Source organism: Canis lupus, chromosome 9 (assembly GCF_003254725.2).
Source record: "Canis lupus dingo isolate Sandy chromosome 9, ASM325472v2, whole genome shotgun sequence".
NCBI classification, from domain to species: domain Eukaryota; kingdom Metazoa; phylum Chordata; class Mammalia; order Carnivora; family Canidae; genus Canis; species Canis lupus.
In genome coordinates, this window is record NC_064251.1 from 32,632,918 (window position 1) to 32,648,947 (window position 16,030).

The 16,030-nt window shown below is 53.8% G+C and overlaps 1 protein-coding gene across 1 annotated transcript; it reads left to right on the forward strand.

The window, feature by feature from the left end:
* Positions 1–11,690: 11,690 nt before the first annotated feature.
* On the forward strand, positions 11,691–12,886 carry NOG (noggin). The gene is given in 2 exon segments (XM_025440587.3): positions 11,691–12,282; positions 12,284–12,886. Coding segments are annotated over 2 exon segments (717 nt in total). The 5' UTR covers positions 11,691–12,006; the 3' UTR covers positions 12,725–12,886.
* The last annotated feature ends 3,144 nt before the right edge of the window (positions 12,887–16,030 follow it).

The window sequence follows — 16,030 nt, forward strand, 5'->3', positions numbered from 1 at the left end:
ATTTTTCCTGTGGAGCCGCTGGCTGTCCCCAACTGTCCTCATCTTGCACTCAGTCCTTGTACAGTGGGTCCTCACCCGCAGTACCCATGGCTATTCTTGCCCAACCCTTCATGTCGCCGTCGGGTAGGACAGAACATGTACAGGATCCTAAAAGAAGAAACTTGGCTCCATTCACTCTTTGCTAAAACGTTGACTTAAGTCATGGGGAGGGAGGGTCCCCCTTAGGCCCTCCCTCTGGCCTGAGGGCGGTGGAGACCTGAGGAAAGCAAGGAAGGAGGGAGGGAGGCCTAAAGTGTTCTGCCAAGTGACCCTACGTGGGGGGAGGACATTCAGCTCAGGCCCTGAGCCTGGCTACAGAAACTGTAATCCAATACCTTAATCCATTTCTTCTTCAAAGCGCTGCCCTTTGTGCCAGGTGGACAGAACCCGAGTGATGTTGAGCTGCCCCTGAGGAGCGCTCGCACTAGGGCTGGGTCATTCAGACTGAGAAAAGAATACCCAGAGGGACATCTTTGACTTGGTTATCTGGACAATTATGACTAAAGAATGGCAGCTTAGAGCCCCTAGGGATGTTTATGGATTTGTACGTAGTCAGTGTTGCCAGCAAACCCAGTTTTTGATCCAATCACCCCGAGCGAGCAGTGTGCCAGACAGTGTGCAAGGCTCTTTGACTCCGCAAAGAGAAATCGTGCACCGAAGGGAGCCTAGGCTTCGGAGAGATTGGTGCTCTTCTGCCCTTTTGGAAATGGTTTCTGAATCTACCTCTCCAAGAAGACAACGGGGCCTGGGAGCTGGAGGGTGGAAGGGAGAGAAAATAATTCTGACAAGGACTGGGTTCTGCGGTGTCAGGGAGGAGGGTATGGGATCCCACCATTTTCCTTTCCAAATGCAGGGGCTGAGTTTACCCTGACGTGTCACAGCAGCTGGGCCTCCCCAGAATGAGCTGGGATTGTTCAACTACTCACCGACACCCACCCCAAGCTGCAGCTTCCTGGGATGCCAACCCCTCTTCACTACCCCCAACCCCTTGCCCTGGCTTGCTTCTGCTGCCGGAGTCAGCAGTCAGCGGACCTCAAGGTACAGAGCTGCTAATTTGTGAGGATTTGGGCTGCTGACACTGGTGGTATATAACAACCAGGCCGCCTTCAGTTCAGAATGGGTAAGTCACTTGTGCGTACCAGTTAAATTGTAAAGCATCTCCTTTGGTCAAACTGGTATCTTTATTTTCTAGATACCTCCGAGGGAATCTGGTTTCTAAGAAAAGATCAAATGTTGTAAGCTATCCCTGACTGGATTTGCTGCATCAATTAAGAGGTGGGCATAGTTTTAACCACCATGGATTCCCTCCACTACCTACATCCATAACAGCCCCCAAAAGCAATTAAACAAGCCCAGGGATTCCTTCATTCACTAGGCACCTACTGTATACACTACTGGGCACTGTATGCTATGCAAACATACTGGAAATGTAGAGATGGATTCCTCAGAGAGCTTGCTGTCTAGCGGTCAAGAGAGACAATGGCCCATAATGTGGCCACCAGTCAGGCAGAGGGAGGTACAGAATGCAGTAGAATTTGAGAAGAGGGAGCAACTAATTCCACCCAGATGGAATCCAGAATGGAAGAGGCTATGTTTAGGCGGAATTTAGAAAGTTGCAAATGATTTTGCAGAAGGGAGAGAGTGAGGAGATAAAACACACCACACTGAGGAAGAGCAGGCTTAGAGACCTCCAACCAGTTTGAGACAAGCTAAATATAAGGTGAAAAGCCAAGAGCAGAAGAGGTAATGGAGGAAGGTAGATGGGAGTCACATTGGCAAAGGCATCCAATATCATAACTTCATCTTGAGAGTGACCAAGGAGACTCACTGAACAATTGTAAGTAATTCCCTTTCTATATACAAGTTTATTTTAGCCTGTTTCTCCCTCAGGAATACTACAATTTGGGGAGAAATTGAGGACACTTCAGGGCACTTCAGCAGGAGCTCTCTTGCCTTGGGCAGGCCAGTACTACCTGCAAGCCCTATTTCTCAGTGGCAAATTTAGTTCCCTTTGGTGAGAGATGAGGGGGTCACCTAGGACCCCAATAGCTGTGGGATGAAGAAGAGCTGCTATCAGGGGTGAGGCAGAGACCACGCCAAACCCCCACCCCACAACCAATGACAGCCCCGTAGTCCTTAAGACCATGGACAAGTGCCTCAAGGCTTGCCTGGCTGTCAAAATATTTAGAAGCATATTGAAATCACCCACCGGTAATAAGACAACCTTAGAAGTCGACATTGAAGAGGCCAAAGCCCTGAAGAGACCTAAGCCATGCACATTTAGTCTCAAACGGAGCTGCCTATCCTCCTGAGCTAGAGCCTTGAAAGAAAAGCAGAGTTCTGTAAAATGTGATCTGCCAGGATTTTCTTACCCCCATGACATGATAATTACGATGCCTCTTATTACATTTAAAGACTCATCTGTGGTGACTCAAATCCTGAAGGAGGTGAGGGAGGCAGCTTTGCATTTTTCTCAATGTATTTTGCTGAACCACTGCAATCATTCACTCTTGAAACAATGCAAAGTGAAAATGAGTTTGGAACCACCACCTAGCCTCATTACCGGCCCACCCCCTCCCTGCCACCTCCAGGCACTTCAAGGGCCCGTCTCCCAGCATTTTAGGGATTATCTTTGCGAGTTTAATCAAGCTTTACATTAACTAGTTAACATGGCTAAGCCTTTGTGTGAGGAAAGAGACACTTGTCTGAAATTGTAGTGCACTGGATTCATTTTGTGGGGAGAGGGCCAAGGGGCTTCTGGTCTCTCACCTTACCCATTCTCTCTACCATGAGTGGACAAAAAAAAAAAAAAAAAAAAACTTTAGAAAATTTATACATATACAAGTACACATAAAACTAATTCTGAAAATCCTACAAATAATAAATCATACCTTAGAAAAATCCTGTGGTGAAACATGACTATACCCGCCACCCGTGCTGGTAAAGAATTAATCGCTGTCATATTCACTTGTATTTGTATTTTAACTAAGACATTTCCTTATGAACTTAATTTACTATGCAAAAGAAAAGATCGGAAAATCATTGTGGCCGGACAGCGGAGGATGCCTGATGGGTTAGAGGGACGGTAAGGGACCCCTTCTAGAAATTTAAGGTGGTTGTGTATCTAGCATTGAAGCCACTTTCATTTTCTGAAAGTATGTTTTGTGAATTACAAAAACGAAATGCCATGATTTTTTTTTTCCTCAATGGAAGACATTTTTTAAATGAAGCTGGGTAAAGACACTAAGGTGAAACCTTAGATATAAGAAAAATAAAAGCAGTTGGGGGTTTCTGAGACCTTGTTTGTCTTGAAAGTGATGTGGAGAAGCTTGATCAAAAGCCTCGTTTTACTACAGTCATGCTCCATTATGGAGGGTGGGACCATGGGCAGGGTGGGGGAGGGGAAGATGAAACGAGCCCTTGCCCAGACTTGACCAGGTTGCCAAAAGTCACTGCCCAAAGTAAATCTCCCTAGCCTGCTGGTGCCCACGACCTCTGAAGTAAGTCAAATATGGACTCAGATCAAGAGAACAGTAATAGGCCAACAAAGAGCAGTCCCTTTAGAAACCCCCTGTGTCCACACCTCTGAGCAAAAATGCCTCTCCCTGCCTTCTTAGATCATCCTTGAGTCAAAGAATGCGGCCCTGTGAAGCTTCCTCCCCTCTCCGGACCTCAATTTCCCTATCTATAAAATGGGGAGATAATGATCCCTTCTCCAGAAGCTCCCATCTGATGTAAATAAGGTTAATGCTTTCAGGGCAGGTGGTAAATTCCACGTGTGAAACTTGTATCCTCCTTTCTAAGACTGGCGACAGGGAGGGAAAGCCCCTTGTGCACTTGTTTGGCCACCCTATCCGCCAGCCAAACCCTCGACTTCCACTTCCCAGCCCCCACCCCAGACTCATTCCAGACTGCAGAGTTTTGATCCAGCATGAGATTGGTTTTTGACGCATTTTAGATTTTGTTTTCTTTCTCAGCCCAGTGGTGGGTTTTGACGTGGGTATCACTTTATTTTGAAAGCAATCTGGTTTCTCTGTAGCTGCCTAAGACAGGAGATTAAGGTGTCATGAAACAGTGCTTGTCACATATTTCTATGTGTGCACACCAACACACTCCCCTGCACACAAAAGCTCCTCAAGTGGGCTTCTCCCTCACCCTACAATCCTACAGGAGTGCTGAACCGGTTAATAAACCTGAAACAAAGATGAACTAAGAATACAGGCGGGCCCCGCCCTGCCGCCTGGTGCTGGCTTCAAAACTTTCTGCAACATAAAGAACTTTAAACACCATCTCCAGCTTCATGTGTACTTGGGGGCAAGTAATCTTCTCTAAATGCGCAGGTTTTCGATACGAAAATAATGAGTGCTCTACCCTTTTTTAAAAAACATTTACATAAAGATAATGTAAAGCTAAAAATGATTTTCTTTCCCCTCTTTACCCTATATCCACTTATCTTATTCTCTAAGGCTGGTCATTACAAGGAATAATTTATAATCATATTTTTAGGACTTTCTCCATGCACATAAAATAATCCCTGCATGGAGATTAAAAGAAATGATTCCAGGGCTGAACAGCCTAGACTTCAGTCAGAATCAAGTTTTGTTTTTGTTTTTAATAGGGGCTGTCTTAAAACATGTAGGACCTATAATCACCATGTTATTATGCTTGCCCAGGTTTCTTTCGAGGATTTCTAAATGTAAGTTTAATTTTGAATTAGATTTCAAAGTGCTTAAGACCCTCAAGGGCCCACCGTACAAGACCCCTGTTCTTCCGGCCTCTAGACCTCAAGCTCTAACACAGCACTGCCAACTCGTCTACAGAATTCGAATTATGTCATCTGCCTCCTCCGTTGCCCCAAATGTGATGTGGCCAGTGCCCCTTCCTTCGGCCCCCCAGCCTGTGACCTCCTATTGGATGTATCAGATTTCCTGGGAAGCCTTTTTGGATTCCCCGACCCCACTCCAACATTCCTATGCTTCATCACGGCAATTGACATCCTAAATTGTAATCGTTGGCTTGTTTTTCCTCTTTTCCCCAGTAGTTACTGGGCTCCTCAAGAGAAGGGACTCCGTGTATTCCTTGGCAGTGTCTGGGATCAGCGAACATGGTTGGTGAATAGATGGATGCATGACCGATGGATACCAGGAGTTGGTTGCAGTGAGTCATTTTCTTTTTTTTTTAAGAATTTATTTATTTATTCATTCATTCATTCATTCATAGAGACACAGAGAGAGAGAGGCAGAGACACAGGCCGAGGGAGAAGCAGGCCCCTTGCGCATGGGAGCACGAGGCGGGACTCCATCCCAGGTCTCTGAGATCACACCCTGGGCTGATGACGGCGCTAAACTGCTGAGCCACCCAGGCTGCCCCGCAGTGAGTCATTTTCAAGGCTGCACCACAGTTGGATGGTGAAGAGACAGAGTCAGGGGCTGGGGAAAAGATTCAAAGATATGATAATGTCGCATTAGGTGGATTCAGTAGCTGGAATCTTTGAGTCATATCCCACCTACCTGAAACGGGGTAGGGTGGTTTTATCACTTTATTTTTGACTCTAGTGAGCTCCCGTCTCCTTGTTATCTTGAGTCTTTGAGGGGATAAGGGAGACTAGACTATATTATCTCAATAAGCATCTATTTGAGGCAGCAGGATGAGAAGATGCAGGGGAAATGTGAGCCTAGGCTGCAATGGGTGCTTGTGTTTGGGAGAAGGATGGGGGCTGTGTGTAAAGTCCTCATGGCAGGTGGCTAAGGAGGACCGTCTTCAGAAACCTTTACTGCACTCAAGTGGCAAAGGGGAGGGGCCGCTAGAGGGTGCGTGTGGTGTGTGGTATATGTATGGAGGAGGGGGTGTGCCTTTACCATTCCTCAATGTGTCATTGAGGTTGGGAGAGGGGGAAGTATGCTCCTCAACAAATGCATCAGTAATCAGTATCTGTAACAAGCGTGCATCCACCAGGGTGAGTGGTGGGAAGTGGGAACAGGTCCCCAAGCACGTAGAGTTTAAATTTCTAGTAACTTGGTGACAGTTGTCTTTTCATGGGACAGCCCCTCCGTCACTTTGGAGAATCTTTTCCCACGCTAGTAATATGGCTGTGGCATTCCGTTCATCTTCCTTTTGAGATACTGGGTCACACATGGTAAAGTCCACAAGTCAGAACCAAGTCTTGTTTAAATTTATTGAGAGAGTGCGTGTGTGCGTGAGTGTGTGCACGAGCACTTGCTGAAGATGGTTGGCTTCTTCAGAGAGAGAAGGCTTGCAGAAAACTTTCCTTTCCAGAAGAAAACCACAAGCCCACCCTCACCCCAGCCTCCAGCCAAGGAAACGCAGCGGGAAGCAGCAGGAGAGCCCAGGGCCAAGCGCAAGAGCAGCTGTGGGCCTCCACGAAAGGAAGATTGGCCTGCCTGGGTCGCTCCCCCCCACCCCCAGGCCCCCCACATCAGGGCCGGCTAAACATGAGGAGGCTTCTGTCTCCACGGCTGGAAGAGAGGCGCCCTCGTTAAAACTCAGATAAACAGTTTATCAGGAGATGAATGAGCCACTGGGCTCCAGAGTCGTCTCCCCTTCCCCAGCGTGGAGCCGGCTGGGGAGGGGGCTGCAGGCGCGTGGGAGCCAGACCCGGGAAGGGAAGGGAAGGGGCTGTCTGCGATGGAATGAGCTAGCCAAGTGCCTTTCCTCCTCTGGCCTGTGGCTTTGTCTCTCTTTCTGGAAATTCATTCCACGTTTATTTACCCATTTTCCCACTCCAGCCTGTGACGTGGAGTTCCCCCCCTCTTTCTCTCCTCCTTTCCCCACCCAGCGCCACCCCCACCCCCCGGGTACCCATGCTGTGCCAGTGAGAACTTCACTGTCAGAATCCCATCACCAACTGGACATGCCAAAAATTGGAAGAATGTCCTGTGAGGCTGAACAGGTCCCACCCTGGCTGTGAGTCCTGAACTGGTCAGGTCTCCCCCAGCCCCTGGGAGGCGATGGGGAGTCCACCACCCTGGCCTTGGGAGCCCCCATTCTTCAGGCAGTCAGAAGAGGAAAGTGACAAGGCTTGTGGCTGACTTTTCCTCACTTTGCTAGGTTGGGTCAACTCCAAAAATGCCATTTTGGGTCTCACTAAGAAAAAGCCCATCAAATTTGACATTTATGGGACCCATGAGACAGAATCAGAGGGTGATGATTTTCATATGCCTGGGATGAGGCCAGGCCTAAAAACTGGCAGCTCTCCTGTCTTCTTTATGATACCTCATGGTCCCCTGGCCTCTCCATGTCAAGGAGCCCCAGAGAGGTAAAATGACTTGCCCAAGGTCACAAAGCCAGTAGGTTGCAGGTTTTTTGACCTTAAGCCCCCTGTCGTTTGCAAATCTGCAAATCGCCTGCAGCTGCCTCAGGCCTGTGTTTCTAGGGCCAAAGAAGTAAGATTGTTGAACGGTTCAGACCTTGCTTAGAATCAGCTGGAAATAGGAAAGATGCATAAAAGCACCCTCGGGGGCCTCTTGCCCTGACCTGGAAATGCTGAAGCTATTGTTCAGAGGAGCACTTCTGTTTTCCTCGCCCAGAGCGTTTTCTGCAGACACAGACATCATGGGATGCAAATAGCCAAAAATGGACCTATGCTCTGGATTCAGTAGACTCTTCCTATGCGGCTGCCTGAGTCCCTAGGCAATCCCCACAAAAGTGCAAACGCCTTCCAGGGCTAGGGCCTGATCAGAAAGCTGAGCTCGTAGCCATCCCTCTGCCCACCGCTCCCTTTTGTCCAGCTTGTCAAGCTCCTCTTTCAGTAGAGCCTCAAAAGCATTGAACTGGGTCAGCTGTTGAGTCCTCCACGAATTTCCAGTCTCCACCCCATCCCAAACTCCCAAAGACCTGCAGCCACTGAGGATGGCTTCAGTTGCACGTGCCACGTGGACAGAAAGCAGGCCCAAAGGTGCCGGAGTTATTTCCAAGGCATCCCCAATAGCTTCCCGCCTCTCGGGCCCAAACCTGGGACGGTTGGTCAACTGAGTGTTCTCCGATGAGCTAACATTTGTTGAAGGACTATTACTCACTGTACACTCCACCCCAGGTGCTGTGCTAAGCTAGACGTTCTTTACCTCCTCTACATAGCACAAGTCTGAGAGGCACACATCATCCCCACTAGACAGATGAGGAAATGAAACTTTGGAGGTAAGATGCCTATGTTAAGAAGGTACCACAGCTGGTGAAAGGCAGGGCCAGAATTTCAACCAAGACGCACCTGTCCAGAGGTTGTCTTTATGTTGAGTTTCTGGGTTTATGACATTCCCGCTTCTGCTCCCCACACCCCAGACCCCCTGTCTGTGCCAGGATCAGTGTGCTTCCCCTCTTCCTGCAGATTCAAATTCTATGTCTCAAAATCTCCTCCTCTTGCTACTCAGATAAATATATCCTATTTCTTTGTCAAGCCCAGAGACAGCTCAGCTCTACCACTAAAGTTTTAGACTGCTAAGTCTCTGAAAACTGCATCCCCCAGATCATTCAGTATCTAAGGGCACGGGTTACCCCGGAGTGGCGGAGAGTGCGGGACCGCTGGGCATTTCAGAACCCCATGGTGAAGGAGGCTAAGTGTAGCTTGAAAACACTATAGTTTGTATTCTAATTCTTTTGGCTTTTTTATTACAAAATTTCAAACAGCTAAGGACAGCATGAAATTGGAATATTCATCCAAAAATAGGCTTGGATTTTAAAAGTTATGAAACACTGGTCTACAGTCCTATGGAGATTTATAGATTTTTCCCCCCCACACTTTTTTTTTTTTTCCTTCTTCCTATGCTTGTCATACCCCGCTTAACTGGACTGCAAAAGTCTAGGAGGGTGGCGATCAACCATGAGTTTCTCTCTTTTGTGTTTCTCCCTGCAGTCTTCACCCAGTGGACACACTATAACCAGGTCATCCAACCTATTGTCTGGCACGGTTTGTTTTTTCATTCCTGAGGGAACTTTTTTGCTGTTCAGTCAAACCCACACAACCTAGATAAAGGACTAAAGGAAACGAGTTGCTTTTCATAGAAAAATAGGTGATCTGAAAGGGAGGAGATGAATGAAATGGGAAGCAGCACAATCCCTGCATTGGAACCTACCGTCTCAGGGAGACTGACCTAGAACTTAGCTTTTGAGCTCTTCACTGAAAAATTATTTAACCGCTTAAAATTCACAGCAGTGAGAAAATTGCTCTGGAGACCATTTCATCTTCCTAAGGAAACAAACCAGCATCACGCCCCCATATCGCACAGCAGAAAGAAAGGGATGTGGCGTGAGAGCCTCCTGTGTGCTGGGTTCTAATCGCACATCATTTCCCAATCAAATCAATTTGGGTTGTTATTGTGTCCAGTATCCCCATGTCATTGTGTGTGTGTGTGTGTGTGTGTGTGTGTGTGTGTGTTTGCAGGCTTGAAAATTTGAGAATGTTTAAGAAAATGTTTTCAGCTGAGACTGGCCCATCCCTCCCAACAGCTGAGGTTTTTTGGAAAGACTCTCCTGTGAAACACAGTGTGTTTACTTCCTTAGGCAGATGATAAATTCATGGGCAGGGTGGGGGGGGGCACAGACAACACAGGTTAAAAGGAAGAAACAGATCTCTGGGGAAAGAAAGTAGAGTGATTTAGGCTGTCACTAGAAGTGAGACCTCCTAAGCCCACTCCATGGAGTGCTGCTGGTGATTACTGGCTTCCTCTTCTCCAACTCCTTCTTCTCCAGCTTTCTCCAGACTCCAATCGCATCCACCACAAAGGAAACCAAGTTTGAGTTTCAAAGCTTAGATTCAGGTCCTCATCCAAGGGGAAATTAACTAGAAGTGTCATTTCAACATCCCTCTCCCATCAAAGAGACACCCCTTTGCAAACAGAAAGCACCATGCAAGTTTATTTAGGATCATGGAAAGGTAGGGCTGGAAGAGGAATGTAGTGGTGTCACTAAATGCAGAAAGTAAAGGAACATGGTGCCACAAAAGGGGCTTGTCCGAGGTTAACATAGGGGGGCAGACCGCAGCCAGGACTCAGATCCCCCTGCTGCCAGGTCACCTTTCTTAAGTTTTAGGTCTCCGCTCTCGCCCACTGAGGCCGATTTAGCGGCCGCAGACAGAGGGTGCCCTATAGTCTTGTGACATTTGAGGGGCGTCTGGAGGAATCTCAGGAAGTTCGTTTACACCGAGGGCCTGGAAAGCTTGAGAGCACAGACCCGAGCAGTCCAGGCCCCCGCAGCGCGCGCGCGCACGCACACACTATGACACGGACACGCGAGCAGAAGCGGAGCTGGGCCGGGCGGACCGCAGGCGAACCCACCTCGCGGGGCCGCCCCCGCCAGCGCCAGGTGCAGGACTCGCCGGGCGCCAGCAGAGGGCGCGCCGCCCCCAGGGAGCCGAGCAGCGGCGGCGCGGAACCCGGCCGGCTAGGGGAGCCGCAGGCGAGCCGGACGCGCCCCTGCAGCTCGGCCACTCAGGGTGCAGGACCCGGCCAAGGAGGAGGAGGAGGAGGAGGAGAAGGAGGAGGAGGAGGAGGAGGAGGGCGAGGAGCGGACCCCCCTCGTGGGCCCGAGTAACAGACGGGCAGGAGTGCTTCCTAGGAATTACATCACGCTGCGCAACGCTGCGGCTCTCGGAGTCCTGCTCAAAGTGTGTGTGTGTGTGTGTGTGTGTGTGTGTGTGTGTGTGTGTGTGTACGCGCTGGGGGGAGGGGACTCAGAGCCAGCTCCGGAGAGAGGAAGGCGAGACGCGCCCGGGGAAAAAGCTCCGTGCACATGGAGAAATTCCTTGCGCCGGACTCTGCACCGAGGAACGAGCCCCCGGCACCGCCCCGCGGCTGCCCTCCCAGTGCAAAGCACCCAGCTAGCGGGACCCCTCACAGCCCCACCTCGAGCACCCCCCACAACCGGCCCTGCACCCTCCAGCCCGGCTCCAGCGCCGCCGCGAGCTTTCCCCAGGACTGGCCCTGGCGGGGCGCCTAGAGCCCCAGTTGCATTGCTCCAGGAGAAAGGAGGGGGGCGGTGCATTTTGCAGGAGGAGGAGAAGGGGGGTGGGTGGTGGGGGAGAGAGAAAATTGCGCGGAGACCTGCCAAGCGCCACCGCCGCCGCCACCGCCGCTGCCGCCGCCGCCGCCGCCGCCGCCGCCGCCGCCGCCGCCGCCGCCGCCGCCGCCTGTGAGCTCCGGCGGGCAGCCGGGCTGTCGGCCTCCCGGGGCATCTGGGTCCGGCGGGGCACGGCCCTGGGCGCTGCCGAAGCCGCCGCCGCGGCGAGTGCAGGCGGCTTCCCCCGGAGCCTGTGCCGCTCCGGCTCCTCGGGGGTGGAGAAGTGGGGGGTGGGGTTGTTGTTTGGGGGGAAGGAGGGGGAGGGGGCAACGCCGAGAGAGTCAGTGGTTTCCATGGTGATGGAGCTGAAAGTGCAGGAAATTTAAAGGCTTGGACCCTGCGAGACAGACAAACCGGTGCCAACGTGCGCGGACGCCGCCGCCGCCGCCGCCGCTGGAGTCCGCCGGGCAGAGCCGGCCGCGGAGCCCCGAGCAGGCGGAGGGACGCGCCCCGGACCCGCTGCGCCAGCCGCGCTGCCCCGGGCGGCGGGACGACCGCGGCGAGCGGAGGAGGAGGAGGAGGGGAGGGCGGCTCGGCCCCGCGCCCCGCGCCCCGCGCCCGCGCCCGCGCCCGCGCCCCGCGCCCGCGCCCCGCGCCCCGCGCCGCCGCCCGGGAGCAGCGAGGAGCCGGCGCCCCCCGCGCCCGCCGGCGCCCTGGAGTCCCCGCGGACGCCCCGCCGCGGCCGCCGGCCCCAGTAGACCCGGCGGAGCAGCCGCGGCCGACCCGTGCGCCGCCTCCCGCCCGCCCCGGTGGGAGCCGGCGCCGCGCGAAGGGCTCTCCCGGCGCCTCATGCTGCCGGCCCTGCGCCCGCCCAGCCGCGGGTGAGCCGCCTCCGGAGGGCCGGGGAGTGCTCTCCTCGGGGGACGCGGACGCGGCGGCAGCCCCGGGCGCGCCGGAGGCATGGAGCGCTGCCCCAGCCTGGGGGTCACCCTCTACGCCCTGGTGGTGGTCCTGGGGCTGCGGGCGGCACCGGCCGGCGGCCAGCACTACCTCCACATCCGCCCGGCCCCCAGCGACAACCTGCCCCTGGTGGACCTCATCGAGCACCCGGACCCTATCTTTGACCCCAAGGAGAAGGATCTGAACGAGACGCTGCTGCGCTCGCTGCTCGGGGGCCACTACGACCCGGGCTTCATGGCCACCTCGCCCCCCGAGGAGCGGCCCGGCGGGGGCGGGGGCGCGGGCGCGGGCGCGGGGCGCGGCCGGGGGCGCCGAGGACCTGGCCGAGCTGGACCAGCTGCTGCGGCAGCGGCCGTCGGGGGCCATGCCGAGCGAGATCAAAGGGCTGGAGTTCTCCGAGGGCTTGGCCCCGGGCAAGAAGCAGCGCCTGAGCAAGAAGCTGCGGAGGAAGTTACAGATGTGGCTGTGGTCGCAGACCTTCTGCCCGGTGTTGTACGCGTGGAACGACCTGGGCAGCCGCTTCTGGCCGCGCTACGTGAAGGTGGGCAGCTGCTTCAGCAAGCGCTCGTGCTCGGTGCCCGAGGGCATGGTGTGCAAGCCGTCCAAGTCCGTGCACCTCACGGTGCTGCGGTGGCGCTGTCAGCGGCGCGGGGGCCAGCGCTGCGGCTGGATTCCCATCCAGTACCCCATCATTTCCGAGTGCAAGTGCTCGTGCTAGAACTCGGGGCCCCCTCCCCGCACCCGGACAATGGATGGAACCCCACCGACGCCCCCCCCCCCCCACCGCCCGCCTCCGCACCGTCTCCAACCAGTTCCACCACCCTCTCGCGAGGCGGGGAGGGGGGGGATTCAATGAACTTTTTTTTTTTTTTTTTTTTTTTTTCTGGCTACAGAGACCTAGCTTTCTGGTTCATGTAATGCACTGTTTAACTGTGTAGGAATGTATATGTGTGTGTATATACGGTCCCAGTTTTAATTTACTTATTAAAAGGTCAGTATTATACGTTAAAAGTTACCGGCTTCTACTGTATTTTTAAAAAAAAAATAAGCAAAAGGAAAAAAAAAAAGAACAGAGCAAAGAGAGACTTATTCTGGTTGTCGCTAATAATGTTAACCTGCTATTTATATTCCAGTGCCCTTCGCATGGCGAAGCAGGGGGGAAAAGTTATTTTTTCTTAAAGTACAAAAAGAGAGGGGAGAACTTTTGTAGAAGGACTTTTAAAAAGCTATTTTCCATTCTTCGGAAAGTGTTTTGGTTTTCCTTGGACCTCGAAGAAGCTATAGAGTTCAATGTTATTTTACAGTTATTGTAAATATAGAGAACAAATGGAATGACTAATCATTGTAAATTAAGAGTATCTGCTATTTATTCTTTATAATATCCCGTGTAGTAAATGAGAAAGAAGTGCAGAGCAGGATTAAAGAAAACCACTAAAATCGACTGCGCTCTCGACACTGCGATTCTCTGTGTTGGTGATTGATGGGGGGTGTGGGGGCTGGAGGGGGTGGGTAGGGGTGCCGCTGTGCTTACTACGCCTGTTGGGAGAAGGGGCTCATCCCCTCTTGGGGTGTGATGGAGATGACCGCTCAGTTTTTCCTTCTGGGGGTGGGTGGGAGGGGGGGGGAGAGGGTTATTCTCAAACCCCTCACTTGAGCATCACGTGGCCTCTGCCCAGTGTCCCAGCTTTTTCTCCCTGTGTCACCAAAGCTCGGGCCCGTCCTGACCTCGACACCCAGCCGGCCCCCTGGAGCTGACCCCAGGCTGGGCTGAGGGGCGGGGGGGGGAGGGTGGGCGGCCGCTTTGTCCTGCCTGACAGGCCCTTCACAATGGGGACACGTGTCTTTCACACCTACCCTGGGGGCGGAGTGCCGCTGAAACTTGACCCCCGAGGAATGGGGGGGGGGGGGTTGGTGGTGGGAGAGATCAGAGCGCGCCCACCCAGATCCCGTCACCCCTCCCGCCTCGCACCGCTCCCCCCCCCCACCCCATCAATAACCAGCCGGTGTTAACCCTTTGCACGCCCGGAAGCTGCGGTGATGCTAGCTATGGGATCCAGTCCTTTGGAATCCACACACTCAGGCTCCGGAATCTTGCAGGTCGGAGCCCCCAAAACCCCAGGCCCTCGGCCGGAATTGCTGGCATAGCTGGGTGATTTGACATTCGCCTCCCCCACCCCCACCCCTACCCCGCCCCGGGAACCTAAGGAGGACACTGAGGGTCAAGATTTCGGGGAAGGGGGGGCAATCCGCATTTGGGAATGGGGTGCGCCCCCCGCTCCGGACACTGACTCCACTTGGGGGTGGGGAGGAGGGAGGAGAACTCAGAATCGGGACCCTTGAGCTGGGGGGCTAGAGAGGGGCAGGAGGTGGGCTGCCGCCCGAAGGGACGTGCAAAACATCGCCGTCACCCCACCCCTGGAAGAGCCAACTTCTCGGGGCGGGCGCTCGACTCGCGTGCGCCCCTCGGCCGCAGTGCGCGGCGGCGCCCCTCCGCGCGGCTCCACGTGGGCCGGCTTCCTGACACTGCTCCGCGCTCCCTTTATTTATCTTGGACTCCGCGGTCGCTCTCCCTCGCTCCCTCCCCACCCCCCGCCACCTCCTCCCCGCGCCTCCCTCGCGGCATCCCTCCCCCCACCCCCACCCCGGGGCCGGAGTCCCGGCGAATCTATGCTAATCATTTCAAACCTGCGCCGGGTCCCCAGCGCAGTCTCGGTGCCCCCGGCCCCGCCCGCCCCGTCCCTCCAGCCCGGCGCTTTCTTCCCTCCCGACGCAGCCTCGGTGGCTCCTCATTTCAATAGCCTGGCCCGGGAGCCGGAGCCCCCTCCCCGGCGCTGCCTCCGTCAGCCGTGGGACAGACGTTAGGGTATTCATTAACTGAGAGCCGAGGAATAACGGCATTATTCCCCCCAGAGAGGGCACCCTGCCCCCGCGACTATCTGAGGCTTCATTGTAAAAGGATTAAAAGTTAAAGACCTCCATCTTATGATTCTTTCATTTAATCTTCCTGGCGCCTGGGAGACATGCTCGATGGATGATGGCTTTTAAAATATTCCTAATGTCGGCTACCTTAAGACTCCAAGCCCGGCAAACAAACGTAATTTATTTCCAGAAGAAAGGGGATATTGAGATGTTTAAGTTTATGAACCGCCGCCCCCATGTATATTTGTTAAGTTCTGACAAATACCCAAATAACGTTAAAATCAGCCATTCATCACTTATGAATTTATGCAAAACTTTCTGTGCCCCGGGCCAATATTTTTTTAGACAGAGTTTCGCTCGCGGAGGGCGGAGGCGGTGGGGAGGGGGAAGGGGAGGGGGCTTACGGCGGGGCGGGGGGGGGCGGGGGTGGGGGGAGCCGAAAGCAAGAATTTTCATGCCTGGTAAACACGCGAATTATGCGAAGAGAGTTATTCCCAGCTGGGCGGGCAGCCAAAACTCGGAGAGCGCGCCGAGGCCAGCGCCCCCACCCCCACGTTGGCAATGTCATTGGATTACAATGCGAGGTCTTCCCCTCCGCGACGCCCCCTCCTCCCTCCGCCCGCCCGCCCGCCCGCCCGCCCGCGCCCCTCCTCCCCACCCCTGCCCGCTTGGAAAACCCGCTCGCAGCCGGCGAGCTTCTCGGCTTTCAGAGCCGGAGCCGGTGTGAGCTAGGAGGACCCGGGCTGCTGCAGACGTGACGGCCGGTAGACAGACCACCGCGCAGACAGACCAAAGGGCAGGCCCCAAGCCCCTCCGGACGCGGACAAGAGGACCCGGCAGCACCCAGGCAGGCCCAGGAGAGAAGGAAGGAGGTGCTGGCTCCTGGAACCTTGTGACTAATGCACAGCCGGTTACGTCTCCATTATTATTAATGCTGATAATCCTAATAATAGCATCGACGCGGAAGGGAGGAGAGGGAGAGAGCTCTGGGCAGAGAGGCAAGAAAACTGTCCTCTGCGGTCACCTAGTGTCTATCTCCTGGAAGGAGGAAAATTGATCTTGGTGTCTTCTGTGGCTTTGACAGCCTGTGCTCATGAATTTATGC